Source organism: Haliotis cracherodii, unplaced genomic scaffold, assembly GCF_022045235.1.
Source record: "Haliotis cracherodii isolate W230 unplaced genomic scaffold, xgHalCrac1.p SCAF_5, whole genome shotgun sequence".
NCBI classification, from domain to species: Eukaryota; Metazoa; Mollusca; class Gastropoda; order Lepetellida; family Haliotidae; genus Haliotis; species Haliotis cracherodii.
In genome coordinates, this window is record NW_027266308.1 from 64,149,788 (window position 1) to 64,171,275 (window position 21,488).

The 21,488-nt window shown below is 38.6% G+C and overlaps 1 protein-coding gene across 2 annotated transcripts; it reads right to left on the reverse strand.

Annotated features, from left to right (window-relative positions):
• Positions 1 to 6,977: 6,977 nt before the first annotated feature.
• LOC139444167 (barrier-to-autointegration factor A-like) lies at positions 6,978 to 14,505 on the reverse strand. Of its 2 annotated transcripts, none has more exons than XM_071225061.1 (3): positions 14,403 to 14,505; positions 10,126 to 10,277; positions 6,978 to 8,502 (listed from the first exon to the last, which is right to left on the reverse strand). In XM_071225061.1, exons 2-3 carry the CDS (start codon positions 10,249 to 10,251, stop codon positions 8,356 to 8,358), a joined length of 273 nt encoding a protein of 90 aa, XP_071081162.1. In that variant the 5' UTR covers positions 10,252 to 10,277; positions 14,403 to 14,505; the 3' UTR covers positions 6,978 to 8,355. The 2 variants fall into 2 exon arrangements, with proteins under 2 accessions (XP_071081162.1, XP_071081163.1); XM_071225062.1 differs by lacking the exon at positions 14,403 to 14,505 and adding an exon at positions 11,602 to 11,691.
• Positions 14,506 to 21,488: the final 6,983 nt, after the last annotated feature.

The window sequence follows — 21,488 nt, forward strand, 5'->3', positions numbered from 1 at the left end:
TACATGAAAAAGAAATGGCTCAGGACAGCTCCCTGGGTCACTCCAGCATTACTAATTTGTTCAGTGGGGTAGTGGGTGAAAGGGTATGGTTTTTCACCGCTTTTAGTAATATTCCAGTAATATCACGGCGGGGGACACCAGAAATGTGCTTCACACATTGTACCCATGTCGGGAATCGAACCCGGGACTCAGTCTGCGTGACGAGCGAACGCTTTAACCACTAGGCTACCCGAACGCCCCTTCAGATATGTAACTACCGCTTACGTTTACACATCACTTTTTTTCGTTCCGAAAGGGCATTTTTTATCTAAGACAGGAGATTACCCCGTAAACCATAATTTGTTTGAATTAACCCTTTACACCGAACTGTCAAAAGCTTTGGATACATCGCAGAATACCATACAAAACAGTTGGCACGCGATGACTCGGGAAGACTCTTGGCTTTGTTTTATTGCGTTCATACTTTGTTAATATATTATCTACTGTATGAATTTGTGATATCAATAGTTCACTTCTTGGTACATACCACGGTAAATGATTTACGTGTCACCAATATTGTTGCCTGTTATGTCTCACGCATAACGTTATGGATATATTTCCTTGTGATTGTGTATGAATTAGTAATACTAGATTCCAAGACATTTTGGCATTTAATAAGTTAAACATGACATTCTGCAAATATAAAATTCCAACAATGCAGAGTCAAGGAAGCAGTTAATATGAAAAGTTAAGTTATTGATATATCACAAAATCGATATACAAATTAAAACAAAATGTCATTATTTTTAGATATCACAAAAATTCTTTTTGATATAACTTCTGATATTTAGATATGACAAATTCGATTTTTGTAATATCATATCATATATTTTAGGCATCTATAAATCGAATATGTGTTATTAAATATTTAATGAATTCGATACTTCTTTTAAATAATAAAATCGCATCTTTGTGATATCAGAAAATCACTATTTTTGTTATAATAAAATAGTAGGGATAAATAGTAAAACGGCCCCTAAAAAACGTGGACTGTCGGAACTATGAAACTGCCCGTGTTAGTTTGCCATCGTATTCTGGCGGTGTCGGTGCTCTCACTGTCAACCACTGGATACTGTTCCCAATGGTGGCAAATGACGACGCTGTGTATAATTCATTCGTGTGGGACGTGGTGGGTATAAATTGAACACCGTCGACCAGGCATGATTGACAGGTTGTATTGGCTCAGAAGAGGCCGCCCTGAAATCTTCACAGAGCAAGCAGAGTTGTGTCCCTTGTTCACGCTGCTCGCCGAGGTGGGATTGCCCAAGATTATCCTTGTGCTATGTTCAGCGGGCGTTGTTTTCTATTTTTGCTTTTGGAATATATTGCATTGTAAAGTGATATATGCATTATCAGACGAAATACTCAACTTTCTGCAAGTTCCATTCGTAAATACATTTATTAAAAACTAATATTTCATTGTATATATAGTTTTGAATGTTGTAAATTTGTTCATAGGGTGTGTGGTTGGTGAAATCCATGCCCAAACATCTAGACTCCTGTCAACGTGTCAGTTGTCTATGGCGTCGCAATTCGCTGGGCAGAGTTGCTTCCCCTGGGCACGCCAGAAACCTGTGATCGCGGGTTCGAATTTGCCCCATTTATGTTTCAAGGTTTGTCAGCACCATACCCGTGCTCGTTGCTTTTACCAACGTGGTAAACGTCTGAGACCTGCATCACTTCGGGCTTTCCTTCCACATTAAGCTGACAAAACTGGTATAATATCTAAACGGCGTTGAACCCCACTCACTCACTTACACGCATGGCACTCGAAGGCGGCCCAGTGTAAGGCACCGCCAAATCTCGCTGTGAAATCGCGTCCATCAGTCATTACAAGGTATCGTTTGAATCTCATGAGTGCGCCCAGATAGTAAATATAATACCCACGACACAAAAGTAAACTTATATGTCCCGCGTTATACCTGATCAGCCTTATATGCCGAAATCGCCACAATGTTTCGAAATGATTACTCGAAAAAAAACACCTATCACACAGATGAATTTAGATAATTATAGTAAAAGGTATGCTGTGCCTAAAAAGACGCGGGGCCTGTGGTATAGACTTGTTTTAGTAGAAATATTGGTTTAATTCTGATGTTTTACAAACTAATCTCTTTGTGGGTGAAAGTATATTTTGTAAATACTCGCACTAAACAGAGAAAATATACGTTTCAATTAAAATAGAAATCAATTCATGCCGTGGGCATTATCAATGCCTTAACCCCTTGAGGACTTCTGGCTACAATATGCCCCAAGATATCAATCACTGGATTGTCTGGTCCAGACTCGATTATTTACAGACCGCTGTCTAATCTGTTTATTCAGTACATGAGTGGGCCAGCGGCCCATAGTACAATTCGGTTCACCAGACATGTATAAAAATACAACTGTGTACACCTAAATACACAACAGCAAGGCATTCATAGATAAAGAATATTACTTCTGCAAAAATGAATTCCTTAACTTAAAAGCGTGGTAAATATAACAAGCCAGACTTCTAATTGTTGACTGATGCAGAGACGACATAAGTATGTAAAATTGTTCTATTGATGGATTTACATAATATTTTTGAGGAATATATGTCACTCGGAGAGCATAATATTTATCACAAACCAATACAAAATGGTATTCAGACTCAACATAGCCTGTTTTACAAACCATACATAACCTTCGCTGTCTTGGGATACCAAAATATCTCCCGGTTTCTATGTGGAGCGAGTGGGAGCTAGCTCTAAAACGTGCCAGTGCAACGCGAAACTTATTGATTGTAATAGCCGATAAATAAAATTCCCTGCTAAACCTAAATTTATAACAAAGATATGATGAATACTTGGTGCTATTGGTCAAAGCAAAATGCCAATCTTGTTCATAAGAGCATTTTAATCTTTGTATGAACTCATCAATAAATGAAATAGAAATAACAAGATGCTGATTTTCCCATACGTAGCCAAAGCCATAGGCGTACAAAAGTAATTTAACTCTAGAGGCCCAATTAGTCTTACCTGCTATGGCCTGCTACACAAGCATATTGTAACTTTTTCGTGGATAACGCGAATCGGGCATCTTTAAAATCTTACACCAATAATTCAAGCATCTTTTGAAAGCATAGATATACAAAGGGTATCTCCCACACTCTCCACGCACAACATGATTGGAAGTTGCTGACTTAACTCCTAAAATACGTTTACAAGCAAGTGTATGAACAACTTCAATCTCCTCGCAAAACGATAAAGATAAACCCCAAACTTCTGCACCGTAAAGAAGTACTGGCACAACTTTAGCATCAAAAATTTTAAAGAAAATATTCATAGGAGTAGGTTTAATTAGCTGTAGGGACTTCAAAAGCTTAAACAAAACCTTTTTAGCTTGATTAACAACATTAGATATATGTGCACTCCAAGATAGATTTCGAAAAAATAATACACCAAGGTATTTATATGTAGTTACACATTCCAACAATTTTCCATGGTAAACCCATTTTTCATATTTTGAAAGAACACTCCCATTTTTAAAAACTACTACTTTAGTTTTATCAATATTGACTGTTAATGAATAATCTTTACAATAACATTCTAACACATTGATTCTTTTCTGGAGACCATAAACAGTATCTGCTATGAGAATGACATCATCTGCGAAAAGTAATAAAAACAATTGAACTACATCTGGATGAAATTGGATACCATGTGCGCAACTGGATTCAATATCTATGGCAAGATCATTTATGAACAAGGCAAACAAAATGGGACTAAGGACACATCCTTGACGAACTCCCTTACTGCAGCTAAACATATCAGAAAATGAGTTATTGTATTTGACCAATGCCAAAACTTGTTTATAAATTGACTGTATACAACAGAACATTTTCGGAGAAATACCATTTTTGTATAGTACCATACGCAATTTGGATCTATCTATGGAATCAAAGGCTTTGGCAAAATCAACAAACAAGGCATAAATCACACCTCGTTTCTTAGCCAAATATTTCTCTATTACTGAATATAAAACAAAAATATTATCAGTTGTGGAATATCCACTCCTAAAACCAGCCTGAGACTCTACTAGTCTATCATAGGATTCCGACCAAAACTGGAGTCTTCTGTTTAAAATAGAGATATAAAGTTTACTGAATACACTTAAGATAGTGATACCCCTATAATTAGTGGGAGAATTGGCATCGCCTTTCTTATATATAGGAACAATGTGGCCAACAGCCCAAGATGAGGGAAAATATGCAGAATCAAATATAGCATTAAAGAAGAATGTCATATAGCTGGAATATTGCTTGCGGCGTAAAACAACAAACAAACAATAGTATTCATGAAGTGACTTACCAACCACACAAAGCAACATTTTCTTTAAGAAAATGGCCCAGTCGTAGAAGGCACTGTCATTGTCTGTGAAGAGTTACGTCCCTTAGGTGTGCCAGAAACCTGTGACAAGCCTCCCCACTCTCCTACCCAGAGTTCCATGCGGCCGGCAGCCAGCCAGCTTAGTACCTCTGCCACAGGCCAGCGCCATGTGACGATTCGTCACATCTTTCACAGTCCATACAAGATATTGAATATGCTTTTCATCCGTTTCATGTATAAGTCAACACATTTTCATAAACAAACGTCAAAGAATGGTTACGGTTCATTAAGAAAGTATCCTAATACGTGAAAATCTATTTGTTTTTGCGTAGTTATTCTTTGTTAACATTGGTTGTAAGGCTCCACGTGCTGTCATCGAAGCCCAACGGAGAGCTGGCGATACGGTCTTTTTGATGCATAAATATAAATTGTCATGCAACTCACTGTCGCAGTTGTCGTAGCATATCTATATAATTATGCAAAACAATATGTTAAGCGACTCCAAATACTTGCATTAGTCCGTTCTACATTGATTTCTGAAAAAGCGCGTTTGTTTACAAACAAGAGAAAAGTCTGGTCACGTGATATGCAAATTAGCCTGTGGCAGTGGTGTTATGCTGAGTCACCACTGCGCAGGAGTTCGAAGCCTACCATCAAGCTGACCCCCGGTAATGTTACTGAAATGCTGCTCGAATGAGTGTTCAACTAAACTCACTTCAAGAAAAAGTCCCAGGCAGCTGTAAAATCTCACTTGGAATGCCAGTATACTTGAGGGAGGATAGTTTTAGAGTATGATATTCACTCACAAATTAAACCAACACCTATTATAGTGAGAATATATTAATATGATTACAGTTGACTGAACTGATATTTATAATATAACAATCATTTTAACCAAGCATGCACAATGCAATCCATAACATGATGCCACACACGGTTATTTATAACGGAGGGCGTCAGTTTAGCTAAGAAGAGGGAGATTTTATGACGCTTCAGGTGGTTGGGTTGGGATAATGTACAAGTATAAAAAGAAGAGTAGTCTCCCCTAGCAAAACTTCCTCCAGTAACATTCTTTGGTAAACATGACTTGCCTAGTTATTTACAATGAGTTGAATGACTGGAGACATACAGACTATTCACCGGAGCCCAAAGAATGTGTATGGGTGACCCCCGGTGGGTGAGATGGGTTGATCTGACTAGAACAGTTTTCCAGATATATCACAGCTTGTCTGCTAAATGTGGCAGGAAAGCCTGAATTGATGCAAGCCTAGGCATTTACCGCTTTGGTGAAATCCTTGAGTCTGGGTATGGTGCTGGCAAACCTAGCAAAGTAAGCGTGTTGAACCAGGATCCCGAACCATAAGAGATTAAAGACGTGCCAAAGGGAGGCAACTCTGCACAGCCTGTTGCTGCACCTTTATATGACTTGATGATCAGTGACATCCTGGAGTAGAAGACCGTCTTCTGGAGATTTATGATTTTTGTTCAGGAGTAGCAAGAAGAGCAAAATGTCTGATGAGATGTGAAATGGGTTTTGACGTTGTGTTCAAGATAACTGTACTTATGACGTGGATGCATGTGTGTGTGACTGCTTGTACTAGTCCAGACTCATGACAATTTTATAAGGCAATCGATGAGAATCCATGCCACAGTTTAACATGAATACCCCCTTAGACACAGTACACCGAGCAAAGCGGCCCTTGTTTTAGCCCCTCAATGGGGCAGGGTAACATGTGTAACACATCTTTTAAGGCCAGCCACGGCTGGGGATCTAACCCCCGACCTTTCATTCTCTAGGCGGACGCTCTACTAGTAGTCCCTAAAACATGTATCAAGTATAACAATTTATTGATTCAAACCCATATGCTTCGAACATTATTTCATTCATATCATGCCATGTCATATCATGAAACCCTCTCTGCAAACCGGTCTGCATGGCAGGGCCATGCACTGCCTTGTGCAGTATTATGAACAGCCACATTAAAGTCTTTGATTTTGTAGGCATTTAGAAGTTGGAAGAATGTGAAGCTTTTTATGGGTAGCAACTTCTAGATTCTAATCAATAAATAAAGGAGCTGTTATCCATAAAAGTGTCATGGAAACAGCCATATTAATTGTTTGATTTTAACACCACACTCAGGAATACTCCAGCTATATGACGGCAGTCTGTAAATCGTCAAGTCTGGATCAGACAAACTGGTGATTAACATCATGAGCATCAATCTACGCCACTTGTGTTCAATGACATGGATCGACCAAGGCAGTGAGTGTGACCACCCAATGCCATTTGTCGGCTCTTCCAACAAGCACGGGCTGCTGGAGACCAATTCTAACCCACGTTTTCACGGGGGCAGACAAGCACGGGCTGCTGGAAACCAATTCTAACCCAAGTTTTCACGGGGGGAGACAAGCATGGGCTGCTGAAGACCAATTCTAACCCACGTTTTCACGGGGGTCAATAGTCATTAACTTCAGAGCATAAGCAGGGATGTTGATGTTATATAATCACAATAGACATGATATTTGAAACCAAGTTCAGACCAACCTCTTTTTGTCCACAATGTAATCAAAATGCAGTGAAAACAATGGTTATTATAATAAGAGTTTAATGAACATGGCTACAACATAAAATGAAAAATTCCCATTTGCTAAATGTACATATATAATCTCTCAGTTATCATAATTACCTTAGCTCCGATCAATGTGTATGGTGATGAATAATTAATGCATTGTGTCACCACAGCATCACCAAGTACCTTTATGATAAGGTTTTTGTATATTGTGAAGTGCAAAATAAGCTAATAGATAACTCCTGCCCTTTCTTCTACTTTGATCAAAGATCAGCCTACTCCATTTAGAAAAAGCGTCTAGATTTGAACATGGAAGCTGACATTTTGGCTTAGAATAGTTATTGCACTGCAACATAGATCTTCCTGAAGCAAGAGTGTCTTTTCTCCAATTCTCTAGTGTAAAACATTAAGGATGTTGGGTTCTTACATTAAAACATTACTGCTGAAATGCCCAAAATTGCACCTTGACCCATTAATTTTTATCAGTATTCGCAACAACTATTTGCATACAAGTCTGCGACCCAACTTTCAGCTCAAGTTATTAAAACAGGTTGTCTTAAGGCAATAAATATGTCTGTCATGCTGTGTAGGTAACCCTACCAAAGCATTACAAACAAACAAGATGGCTCTACACTGAATATGGATATTTAATTTATGACAAGCAGCCAACAATTTAAAAGGATCCACTCCTTCAAACTTTATCAAAGGCAAAAGAACCACAGCACATTGATATTATAGTTATACTGTATTAACAACTCTTACAGAAATAACTGCTAGCCTGGTAGATAAATCTTGAACAATTTAATTTCTTTGGCCCATTTTCCAATGGTATATTGCTTTGTGTTCTACTGCAGTGCAGTACTGTTTTGTTTCTTGGCAGCGAGTGTGATCTGTAGCTCTCATCACAACCTAGTAGGGGTGAAACGATACAGCAAGGTCACAATGATACGTATCACGATACAAAGGCCATGATACGATATGTATTGCCATATGCATATTTTCATCAAATAGTGTGGATACGTCTTGACTATAAATATTTCAGGGCAGGTTCAAAAGGAAAAGCTAGCTGTAGACACTTATTCGTTTTTTAGTGGTGAACTTAATTACAACACACTTTGCGATTTTTTACTGACAAAAACGCTGGGGGGGGGGGGGGGGGGGGGGTCATTAAACAAGCAGTATGTATTTTAGCAAGTGTAACGTCTTGTATCTACACAGTAAAATGTATCGTATCGGCGCATGAAAACTCACGGTGCATGGATGTATCCCTTCACCTCTATAACCTAGCAATAACCTGTTTTGACAAAAGTGGATTTAGAAACAACTTGGAACAAAGAAGCAAGAATATACACAAGAACGTGTGGACAGAAGCATGATGTGACAGGGCAGGCATCTCACAAGAAGGAATCACACCAGTCTTTCAGACATATGTAGCAGTCCCGAGACTGTTTGGCATTCGCAGAACATGTCTCCTTCAGCCATTCTTGGAACAACTCGTCATCTTTCTTCAGCACCAGGAACTGCCCCAGGACCACATAGGCCTGGAAGCAAACAACAGACAGATGATCAAATGTTGGAGGTAAGATGAGGTGAGGTGAGGTGAGGTGAGAAGACTTGATGATCAATTGATGGATATGAGGTGAGTTGAGCTTGAGATGAATTGGGGTTTAACATTTCACTGACGATTATTGCACTGATCATCCACACTTACGCCCGTTTCACAGTGTGCTACCCACTGAGAAACCAGGCCGCAGTTTAACATGGATACCCTATTCAGACCCTGTATGTTGACACTGAGCTGCCCACTCCTGATTCTATCCCCTTAATGGAAACAAGTTCCATCTTTTAATGATTTTACCAAATGATGCGGCCGGGGATCAATCTGTGGACGCTTTAAGACCACGGAGGCAGTCCATGAATTGTCAGAAAATGGATATACGAACTGTGTTACAATCACCAATTTAATGCATAAACAACTGAAACCTATTCTCCGTAATCTAAAAACACAAATCCAGACAAGTATATGAACACGGGGAGAAAGTATTTAGAGGTTGAACAGTATTCTGGAATTCTAAAAAATAACCACTATTATCGTACAGCCACGTCAGATACCAACCTGTTGCTGGGGCTCTTGTTTGTTTACAGTTATATGAAGCATCAACAAGCACTATAGCTACATGATTACTGCAAAAGTTATTCCATGTCATATCTAAACATTAATAAAGTTTGACATATTGTGTAGTAGGCTGGACAGTAATTTCTCAGCAGAATCCTTAAAGGGACAGTCCGTTGACGGTTCTGTGTTTTAAATCACGAATGTCATGTCACATGCCAAATTTAATTCTCAAACCAAAAATAGAGCTCTGCACAGTGAAGTTGACATGGCATCATCCATCTCTTGTCATCGAAGCCCTACTGAAATCTAGCAATATACAGTCACTTTGCTATCAACAATTGTTAACATGGTTAAAGCTTCAGAATGGTCAACGTCCTGTCCCTTTAAAATGAAATTATCTTCAATGATAAAACCCAGAGAAAATGATCAAGTCTTTTTTAACGAATAGAATGTATCATTCCTGCCAGAAACAGTTGTCTATCTAGGGTGTCATTGTATACAATACAACATTGATAAATTTGTAAAAATCAGCACAAATGTCTGAATATTGATACTACATGAATAATTCCCAGCCACAGAAACGTTGTGATTATCATCATGATCATGATTGACATGGATAAGGAAAAGGCAGAAAGGATCATTTATTGAGTGAGTGAGTGAGTGAGTGAGTGAGTGTGGTTTTACGCCGCTTTTAGCAATATTCCAGCAATATCAAGGCGGGGGGACACCAGAAATGGGCTTCACACATTGTACCCATGTCGTGAATCAAACCCTGGTCTTCGGCATGACGAGCGAACGCTTTAACCACTAGGCTACCCGACCGCCCCGAATCATTGAATGGATCAGCCCAGTTCATATTTTTCATTACATTCATTAATTGCAGGTCTATATAGGTAACTATGTATGTATACAGATACAGAATATTTGATTTTATTAGTAATCAATAGATCATGATATGTTAGAGTTGGGATAATTATACCACAATTTTCAGCACCCTGAATGTCTGATTCTTCTGTCTACTGAAATATGAGACAAGACCTTAACTTACCTTATCAAATCCTGCCTCACAGAGCCTCCCTCCTAGGACTTCTCCTATTCCAGCTAGCTCTGTCACAGGTTTCTCTCCCATTGGCTCGGACACAAAGTTCCGGTGTTTGGCAGATGTGGACGACATACTGACTTGTTATTTGATGATTTTGACTGGAAAAAATAATAATTCATTGTATTCTGTTAATCATTCTACAAAAAATGAAATGATAACCTTAATATAACATTATTTTCCAAAGACATATCACATGCTGGGGATGAAGTGAAAAAATATTGATGATTAAATTTTATTTGTTTGTTCTCTGCAAATCTGTGGCTTTGTTTGTTAGGGTTTATGATGGCAGCCTTTATGTAAACAAGTTGGGACAGACAAATCTGTGATCGATATTGTGAGCAATGATCCACACTGTCAGGGTCTTGATCAAACATAATCCCCGAAATCACCAGATCCATTAAGTCACCTCTGTGTGTATTATTAGGGGTGCCTACATGTTCTGTTTATAATAATATGTCAAAGGTCACAGTTGGAGGCTGGATTGTAAATTCAGACAGGCCTTTTGTTGATTCATCATACATGCACATTCTAATATGTGGTATTAGTGATATCATAAGTTTAACTGGTTCTTAATAAAAATGTGATGAAAATTCATACTGGACTGTTCTTTCATAATTTGCCATGTAAGCAAGGGTAGACTACATTGGTCATATCCAACTAGTCCACAGCTACTTTCGGACAAGTGTTCTCCATAAAATAGGCCTACCAACTAATTACATCTGGGGGAGAATCAGCAAGTCCCGCTTTACTTTGTCTTGGTTTCATTTGTCTCTGACTAACAAACTAGTGGCCATGTCTATCCCCGGCAACAGATAGAAAAGTGCACATATCATTTTTTTTTTGTCAAACGGAGCGTTTGTGTATGGTGCACGTTTGATCAGGAGAACTTGGTTAAAATTAAAATTCTTGACTAGGCCTAATTGTGATACAAAATGTCCCATAGATTCTTTTCAATATTCGAATTGTCTAGAAGATTTATCAAACTAATGTCGTATTGGTACTTGTTTCCTGCGCCTGTTGACGGTGGGATGGTGATTTCACATCTAATTTTAATTGCGTTCGTTGAACGAGACATGTTGGAGAAAAGGTGAGATCTAGGCCCACCAGGGAGGAGCGAGTGATAGGCCCTAATGTTTCGGTTGATCAAAATAAGCAACAGTGCCGGACAATAAGGAAACACCAACGGGACTCATGTGATTAATTAGGTTGTTGAATCATCAGTGGATGATGCTCCAAACAATAATTGTTGACTGGCTTCCGGACAACTACGAAAAAGACGAACCGGCAATCATGCCATATTATTTCGTTAAATCGTTGTGAAAAGGGGGATATTAAGTATCCTTAACACTTACTTACAAGGACTTATTGAAAAATACACTGTCCTCAAGTTAGCTGATTGTTTGTTGTCGTAATATATCTTACCTTTAGTGGCGTAATTGGCGGGAAGTAGTTTCGCTTTCGAAGTTTTTGACCCGAATGAACCACCTATATTTATCATAAACCTTTTGTGCAATAGTTAACATAGAAAGGGACATAACCGCTTTGTTCACTATATTATTAGAGCGCCACCTATCGACGATCAAACTCCTCACAGCGGTAAGTCGTTCGCGGAACTCTCAATACAATAATACCGAGAGAGTAACAGGGTGTCACGCGCTGGGAAGGAGCTTGACCGATGGTAGGTAACGGTAGGTTACTCTAACCTCAATGTGAAAGTTATGATCACACGAAGAATGAGCGTAAAAAAGGTAGTTCAAGTCCAGCCGTATTATATTTATGGAGATGAAATCCTTGAATGAATGTTCCTCAATTTTCAATAATGTCGAACGACTGAGGACACATATGGTATTTAATATGAAGGCAAAGTCATCGGTATTTCATCACTTTTAGCTATGTGCAAAACAAATTAGAAAAAATATATAGTATACAACACAATATATCTCATTATAGGAAACAGGTAAATCTTGAAGCTCGTGATAAGAACTGACATTATGATTCATTACTAAACCAAATGATTACCTCTATTTTTTAAATACTTTCTATACCTTCCTGTGATTTAGTAATGGTAATTTTTAGTAGACAGCAAAGCTTCATTTTATAGCAATGTTGCTTATAATATTTAAAAAAATCTAATTCCGTAACAAAAAAGCGACAAATTTAAGCGATTCCTGAATTGATGTATTATGATTTGTTTGCTTGTTTCTCGCGTCAAACATTCAACCAAATTACTAAGTCCGACTACTCGATCCATTTAGTCGCCCCCCTCCCCCCCCCCTCTCAATTGTTGCCATGGAAACATATAAAAATAAAAAAATCTAAAATCTCTAAATAGCAATAGGCACCAGTTCAGCATGAGTCTGATAGACATCTGATAGCAAAGTTTCGTAGAGAGATATTTAACGGTTTCTGAGTTATGCTCCTGAAACGATTTCGAGACGCACACACACACGCACGCACAGACGGAAGGACGGAACCCATTTCTTTATCATACGAAGTAATTGTAAAATAATGTTCAAAGACGCTATAATCGCATTAGAACATCAGTGGTACAGGTGCAGTATGTGATGGTAGTAGTGAAATTACTTGGTCATATAAAACACAAAAAATCACAAATGTTAGGCCCTTCCCCAAGTGATAAGTTTTCTTGTGATAAAGCTGGCAAAAAATGAAAGGAAAACACATTCCAAAGATACCCGTTTTTTTTATATTTTGGACACATATAGAGGATCTTTTGATATCAAATATATCAACACGACTTGATAAAAGTGGAAAGTGGAAAAAGCCGAGGTGTTTTTCGACTTTTATCAACGAGTGTTGATATATTTGATATCAAAAGACACGAGGGGGAGATTTTATTGATCATCCGTACATCTTCTTAGATGGGTTTAGTGCTGATAACCATTTTCTAAAATGTGGGCCCACATTGTTCCCGTCATATAAGGTGATCGAAACAGGTGGGCCCACATTTGTAAATCGCTTGGCTTCATTGGGTTGACTGAGTCATTTAGACTAGTGGGCTCACATTTGCATGGGTATGTGACATTATATATTATTCTCATTTTGTAATATTGATGGGAAATATCTTTATAAATGCACACAAAGTCTTTGAAGTTTGAATAACGTCATCATAGCTGACCACACTAGTTTTGCAAAAATAGTTACAAAGCAAGAAACTTAGATCTACTTCAAATTAAATTTACAGAGGCAATACCACTCATTCTACTTTTTCCAGTATAACACATCAATCTGATGATAAGTTTGCCGCTGGAAATATGTCTACACTTGAATTGATCTCGGACATGACAGTTATGATACAAGCCTCAAACTTTTCCGAGAACTTGTTCCATTAAAGGAATAACTCATGAATATTAATGACCCCGCGACCTAGTTTGGCGATGTTCGTAGAAGTGAGTTCTGCTGTATTTTCATCGCATTTGTACATTATAATCCAATTTTAAGTCATAATACTTATTTTAAATAGACAAAATAGCAGTTCGTAATGCGGGTTAGTTTACATTGTACATATTCTCAACAACAAGTGCGTTTAGGGTCGAATGTGGGCCCACCTCGAACTTTCGATTAGGCCAACGGAGTTAGCTCCCTTCTCAAATGCGGTTTCGCCGAAAAGTGCACACATAATTTTTTTGGTCAAACGGAGCGTTTGTGTATGGAGCCGTTTGATCAGGAGAACTTGGCTAAAATTAAAATTCTTGACTGATTGAGATACAAAATGTCCAATAGATTCTTTTCAATATTCGAATTGTGTAGAAGATTTATCAAACTAATGTCGTATTGGTACTTGTTTCCTGCGCCTGTTGACGGTGGGATGGTGATTTCACATCTAATTTTAATTGCGTTCGTTGAACGAGACATGTTGGAGAAAAGGTAAGATCTAGGCCCACCAGGGAGGAGCAAGTGATAGGCCCTAATGTTTCGGTTGATCAAAATAAGCAACAGTGCCGGACAATAAGGAAACACCAACTGGACTCATGTGATTAATTAGGTTGTTGAATCATCAGTGGATGATGCTCCAAACAATAATTGTTGACTGGCTTCCGGACAACTACGAAAAAGACGAACCGGCAATCATGCCATATTATTTCGTTAAATCGTTGTGAAAAGGGGGATATTAAGTATCCTTAACACTTACTTACAAGGACTTATTGAAAAATAAACGGCCCTCAAGTTAGCTGATTGTTTGTTGTCGTATTATCATATCTTACCTTTAGAGGCGTAATTGGCGGGAAGTAGTTTCGCTTTCGGAGTTTTTGACCCGAATGAACCACCTATATTTATCATAAACCTTTTGTGCAATAGAAAGGGACATAACCGGGACATAACCGCTTTATTCACTTTATTATTAGAGCGCCACGTATCGACGATCAAACTCCCCACAGCGTAGACTGGTTCCCGGATCCTCCGCTTGGTGTCGCTGCACTTGTTCCGCTTTCCTCCGCTTGGTGTCGCTGCACTTGTTCCGCTTTCCAATCAAAGGTCGTTCCAGTCTGTCGCAGGAACGAACGGGAACCAGTCTACCCACAGCGGTAAGTCGTTCGCGGAACTCTCAATACAATAGTACCGAGAGAGTAACAGGGTGTCACGCGCTGGGAAGGAGCTTGACCGATGATAGGTAACGGTAGGTTACTCTAACCTCAATGTGAAAGTTATGATCACATGAAGAATGAGTGTAAAAAAGGTAGTTCAAGTCCAGCCGTATTATATTTATGGAGATGAAATCCTTGAATGAATTTTCCTAAATTTTCAATAATGTCGAACGACTGAGGACACATATGGCATTTAATACGAAGGCAAAGTCATCGGTATTTCATCCCTTTTAAGCTATGTGCAAAACAAATTAGAAAAATATAGTATATAACACAATATATCTCATAATAGGGAACAGGTAAATCTTGAAGCTCGTGATAAGAACTGACATTATGATTGATTACTAAACCAAATGATTACCTCTATTTTTTAAATACTTTCTATACCTTCCTGTGATTTAGTAATGGTAATGTTTAGCAGACAGCAAAAAAAGCTTCATTTTATAGCAATGTTGCTTATAATATTTCAAAAACTATACATTCTAATTCCGTAACAAAAAAGCAACAAAATTAAACAATTCCTGAATTGATGTATGGTGCTTTGTTTGCTTGTTTCCCGCGTCACACATTCAACCAAGTCACAAAAGTCTGACCGCTCGATCCATTAAGTCCATTAAACACAAAAAAATCACAAATGTTAGGCCCTTCCCCAAGTGATAAGTTTGCTTGTGATAACGCTAGCAAAAAATGAAAGGAAAACACATTCTAGAGATACCCGTTTTTATATTTTCACCCTCGTGTCTTTTGATATCAAATATATCAACACGAGTTGATAAAAGTGGAAAAAAGCCGAGGAGTTTTTCCACTTTTATCAACGAGTTTCTTTGTACATCTGCAGACGTGTGGGATATGGTTCCTTTGTGTGGATATTCGGATACATTCCTCGAACAAGGAAGCTGCCTAAAATTATACACATAAATTTGGTAGGTTGTAATTATGATATTTGCATTTTGTTTTCCTTCAAATGCTGTAGCATTGGAAAGATTCATTCCTGTTCCTCTACGTCTTGGTTGGGAAATTCTTCATGCGCGATAGACGTTGTTTTCACAAGTCTTTTCCTTTGTAAGCATGTATATGTTACAGTCAGTTTGTAAAATGTGATTCTCTCAGGCAGTTTATGAAATGTGTAAATATTTCAGTCATTTTGACTGAAAGATCTGTCTATTTCTTTAACAGATTGAATAAAATTGATTAAGACGATCAAAAGGGCCTATAAACATCACAATAGATCATTATGTAGGCTTAGAAGCAACACAATATAGAAATGTACTTTTCATCGTAACATTTTCAGTCTCTTGGTGATGATATTAAACATAAAAATGTTTGGAATGCCTTTCATAATGATACATAATGATAATGGACATATTTGTCAGTCAATTTTTAAAATAACTGAATATTCAGGCTTTTAATAAATTTCCTAAGTGAAACTTTTGCACATTTTGACTGTAAACAATAAAATAAAATAAACGATAAAATAAGCAATGCTCAGGAGAACTATTGACTTTGTGTTGCAAGTCAAAATAGTGTAAACGAAAATCGCACAATTACCAAGCAAGTGACATCAAAATTTCGTCACCATTACCGATGCTACCCACAAAGATACCTACATTTCCTTATTATTTCCAAAACTGTATTTCATTTTGTTGATCAATGTGACCATACGCCCTTATAGTATCAATAAAAGTGATAAATGCGCTTACGAATTGCACAGCACAGGTCGCGAACTAATCTAGGTTTCCGCTATATCATCCGGGTAGAATGATAACGTACAATAATTGATCTTCGGCAACCCATGCTTGTATAAAGAGGCGACTAATGGGATTGGGTGGTCAGGCTCGCTGACTTGGTTGATGCATGTCATCGTATCCTAAAAGCGTAGATCAATGCTCATGATGTCAATCACTGGATTGTCTGATCTATATTCGATTATTTACAGATCGACGTCATAAAGCTGGAATATTGCTTAGTGCGGCGTAAAACAATAAACAAACAAACAATAGTATTCATAAAGTGACTTACCAACCACACAAAGCAACATTTTCTTTAAGAAAATGGCCCAGTCGTGGAAGGCACTGTCATTGTCAGTGCAGAGTTACGTCGCTTAGGTGTGCCAGAAACCTATGACTTGCCTCCCATCAAGCTGACCCCCCGTAGTGTAACTGAAATACTGCTCGAAGCAGTATTGAACTAAACTCACTTCAAGAAAAAGTCCCAGGCAGCTGTAAAATCTCACTTGGAATGCCAGTATACTTGAGGGAGGATAGTTTTAGAGAATGATCTTCACTCACAAATTAAACCAACACCTATTATAGTGAGAATATATTAATATGATTACAGTTGATTTAACTGATATTTATAATATAACAATCATCTTAATCTAAGCATGCACCAATGCAATCCATAAAAGGATGCATGTCAGAGGCATACCTGTTTTTCTATGTGTGTTGATCTGGCACTCGCCATGCAAATACTCAAGATGTAAGCAGACACGTAATGGCAATCCACCTCATCAGGGAGTGATACAACGCCACTAGTGGATCACATGTCGTCACCACACGGTCCGTAACCTACAACGACTTTTCCCGGATTGGGATGAGTTGATCACGAATGGCTAGTTGGCTATTACAGAATAAGACTTGTCAAATTATGTTCGGTCTATTATACCACTTCTATGCACTTCTAACACTGTGTCCTTAACATCAATCACTCTTGAAAGTTGTTTGTTGTTTAAAGCCACACACGGCTATTTATGACGGAGGGCGTCAGAAGTTTAGCTAAGAAGAGGGAGATTTTATGACGCTTCACGTGGTTGGGTTGGGATAAAGTACAAATATAAAAAGAAGAGTAGTCTCCCATAGCAAAACTTCCTACAGAAACATTCTTTGGTAAACAAGACTTGCCTAGTTATTTACAATGAGCTGAAAGACCGGAGGCATACATACTCTTTACTGGAGTCCAAACAAAGATCCTCATGGAATAGAATGTGTGTGGGTGGGTGAGATGGGTTTAGAACTGACTAGAACAGTTTTCCAGTTATATCACAGCCTGTCTGCTTAATGTGGGAGGAAAGCCTGAATTGATGCAAGCCTAGGCATTTGGTGAAATCCACAAGTCTGGGTATGTTGCTGGCAAACCTAGCAAAGTAAGCGGGTTGAACCAGGATCACGAACCATAACAGATTAAAGACGTGCCAAAGGGACGCAACTCTGCACAGCCTGTTGCTGCACCTTTATATGACTTGATGATCAGTGACATCCTGGAGTAGAAGACCGTCTTCTGGAGATTTATGATTTTTGTTCAGGAGTAGCAAGAAGAGCAAAATGTCTGATGAGATGTGAAATGGGTTTTGACGTTGTGTTCAAGATAACTGTACTTATGACGTGCATGCATGTGTGTGTGGCCGCTTGTACTAGTCCAGACTTATGACGATTTTATAAGGCAATCCACACTTATGCCCGTTTCACACTGTGCTACCCACTGAGAAACCACCCGCAGTTTAACATGGATACCCTATTCAGACCCTGTATGTTGACTCTGAGCTGCCCACTCCTGATTCTATCCTCTTAATGCAAACAAGTTCCATCTTTTAATGTTTTTACTAAATGATGCGGCCGGGGATCAATCTGTGGATGTTCTAGACCATGGAGGCAGTCCATGAATTGTCAGAAAATGGATATACGAACTGTGTTACAATCACCAATTTAATGCATAAACAACTGAAACATATTCTCCTTAATCTAAAAACACAAATCCAGACAAGTATATAAACACGGGGAGAAAGTATTTAGAGGTTGAACAGTATTCTGGAATTCTAAAAAATAACCATTATTATCGTACAGCCACGTCAGATACCAGCCTGTTGCTGGGGCTCTTGTTTGTTTACAGTTATATGAAGCATCAACAAGCACTATAGCTACATGATTACTGCAAAAGTTATTCCATGTCATATCTAAACATTAATAAAGTTTGACATATTGTGTAGTAGGCTTGACACTAATTTCTCAGCAGAATCTTTAAAGGGACAGTCCGTTGACGGTTCTGTGTTTTAAATCACGAATGTCATGTCACATGCCCAATTTAATTCTCAAACCAAAATAATAGAGCTCTGCACAGTGAAGTTGACATGGCATCATCCATCTCTTGTCATCGAAGCCCTACTGAAAGCTAGCAATATACGGTCACTTTGATGTGTAAAGCTATATTGTCATACACCGCACTGTCACAGTTGTAGTAGTATGTCTATATAACTATGCAAACAATATGTAAAGAGCATCTAAAGGCTAGCAGTAAGCCTGTCTGTTCTTATTTCAGAATTTTAAAGTGAGTTTGTTTACAAACAGGACGAGAGTCTGGTCACGTGACATGCCTACACCCACGGTGTAGTCACTAAAGCTGAAATGGAACAAGGCGAGCTGAGCCGAGTAAGATCGGGGGCTATCGTCAATTGTTAAAGCTTCAGAATGGTCAACGTCCTGTCCCTTTAAAATGAAATTATCTTCAATGATAAAACCCAGAGAAAATGATCAAGTCTTTTTAACCAATAGAATGTATCATTCCTGCCAGAAACAGTTGTCTATATAGGGTGTCATTGTATACATTACAACATTGATTAATTTGTAAAAATCGGCACAAATGTCTGAATATTGATACTACATGAATAATTCCCAGCCACAGAAACGTTGCTACTTAGATTACCATCATGATCATGATTGACATGGATAAGGAAAAGGCAGACAGGATCATTTAATGAGTGAGTGAGTGTGGTTTTACGACGCTTTTAGCAATATTCCAGCAATATCTCAGCGGGGGACACAAGAAATGGGCTTCACACATTGTACCCATGTCAGGAATCGAACCCGGGTCTTCGACATGACGAGCGAACGCTTTAACCACTAGGCTACCCGACCGCCCCTTATCATTGAATGGATCAGCCCAGTTCATATTTTTCATCACATCCATTAATTGCAGGTCTATATAGGTAACTATGTATCTATACAGATACAGAATATTTGATTTTATTAGTAATCAATAGATCATGATATGTTTGAGTTGGGATAAATATACTACAATTTTCAGCCAATGACACCCTGAATGTCTGATTCTTCTGTCTACTGAAATATGAGACAAGACCTTAACTTACCTTATCAAATTTTGCTTTGATGAGCCTCCCTCCTAGGACTTCTCCTATTCCAGCTAGCTCTGTCACAGGTTTCTCTCCCATTGGCTCGGACACAAAGTTACGGTGTTTTTTAGATGTGGACGACATACTGACTTGTTATTTGATGAATTTGACTGGAAAAATAATAATTCATTGTATTCTGTTAATCATTCTACAAAAATTGAAATGATAACCTTAATATAACATTTTTTCCAAAGACATATCACATGCTGGGGATGAAGTGAAAAAATATTGATGATTAAATTTTATTTGTTTGTTCTCTGCAATGCTGTGGCTTTGTTTGTTTTGTGTTTATGATGGCAGCCTTTATATAAACAAGTTGGGACAGACAAATCTGTGATCGATATTGTGAGCAATGATCCACACTGTCAGGGTCTTGATAAAACACAATCCCCGAAATCACCAGATCCATGAACACACCTCTTACGACAGGCTTAGGATGCTGGGGACCCACTCTAACCACAGACTGCCCACATGCCCTAACACTATTGATCATATAACACATGAGGAGAATTCTTTTTTGTCACCATTTTCAGGAACAGATCAGCCCTATCCCCAAATCCCGAACCATAACAGATTAAAGACGTGCCAAAGGGACGCAACTCTGCACAGCCTGTTGCTGCACCTTTATATGACTTGATGATCAGTGACATCCTGGAGTAGAAGACCGTCTTCTGGAGATTTATGATTTTTGTTCAGGAGTAGCAAGAAGAGCAAAATGTCTGATGAGATGTGAAATGGGTTTTGACGTTGTGTTCAAGATAACTGTACTTATGACGTGCATGCATGTGTGTGTGGCCGCTTGTACTAGTCCAGACTTATGACGATTTTATAAGGCAATCCCACTGAGAATCCATGCCACAGTTTAACATGAATACCCCCTTAGACACAGTACACTGAGCAAACCGGTCCTTGTTTAAGCCCCTCAATGCCGAGCACCAGGCAGGGTAGCACGTGTAACACACCTTTTAAGGTCAGCCACGGTCGGGGATCTAACTCATGACCTTTGGCTCTCCAGACAGACGCTCTACCAAATACCAAAATGTGTATCAATTAATTATTGATTCAAATCCTTGTGCTTCGAAGATTATTTCATTCATATCATGCCATGTAATAATGTGAGAGAAACCCTAAATTAAAGCAGGTTGCAGACCACTGGTGAACTCCTATAGTATGTGTATGGTGCCGACTCACCAAGGGTGATAACTGGAGAAAATCTGGGATTAAAACCCTGAACCGGTGATTCTCTTGATCCCAGCACATGTTCAACTGTTACCCTGTGTTGTCTGTTTCAGTGTGTGGAGTGTCCATGGGAACCAGCAGAGACTAGTAGGTAAGGTAAGGAGCACAACTCCTCATGGCAACACCATGCACTGCTTTGTGCAGTGTTATGAACAGCCACATTAAAGTCTTTGATTTTGTAGGCATTTAGAAGTTGGAAGAATGTGAAACTTTTTATGGGTAGCAACTTCTAGATTCTAATCAATAAATAAAGGAGTTGTTATCCACAAAAGGTGTCATGGAAA

Excerpts from the sequence above, each read along its gene's own strand:
- LOC139444167 (XM_071225061.1), bottom strand. The coding sequence starts at position 10,251 with ATGTCGTCCACATCTGCCAAACACCGGAACTTTGTGTCCGAGCCAATG. Across the intron at positions 8,503-10,125 it reads GTGAGGCAGGATTTGATAAG|GCCTATGTGGTCCTGGGGCA; the intron begins GTAAGTTAAGGT and ends GTTTGCTTCCAG.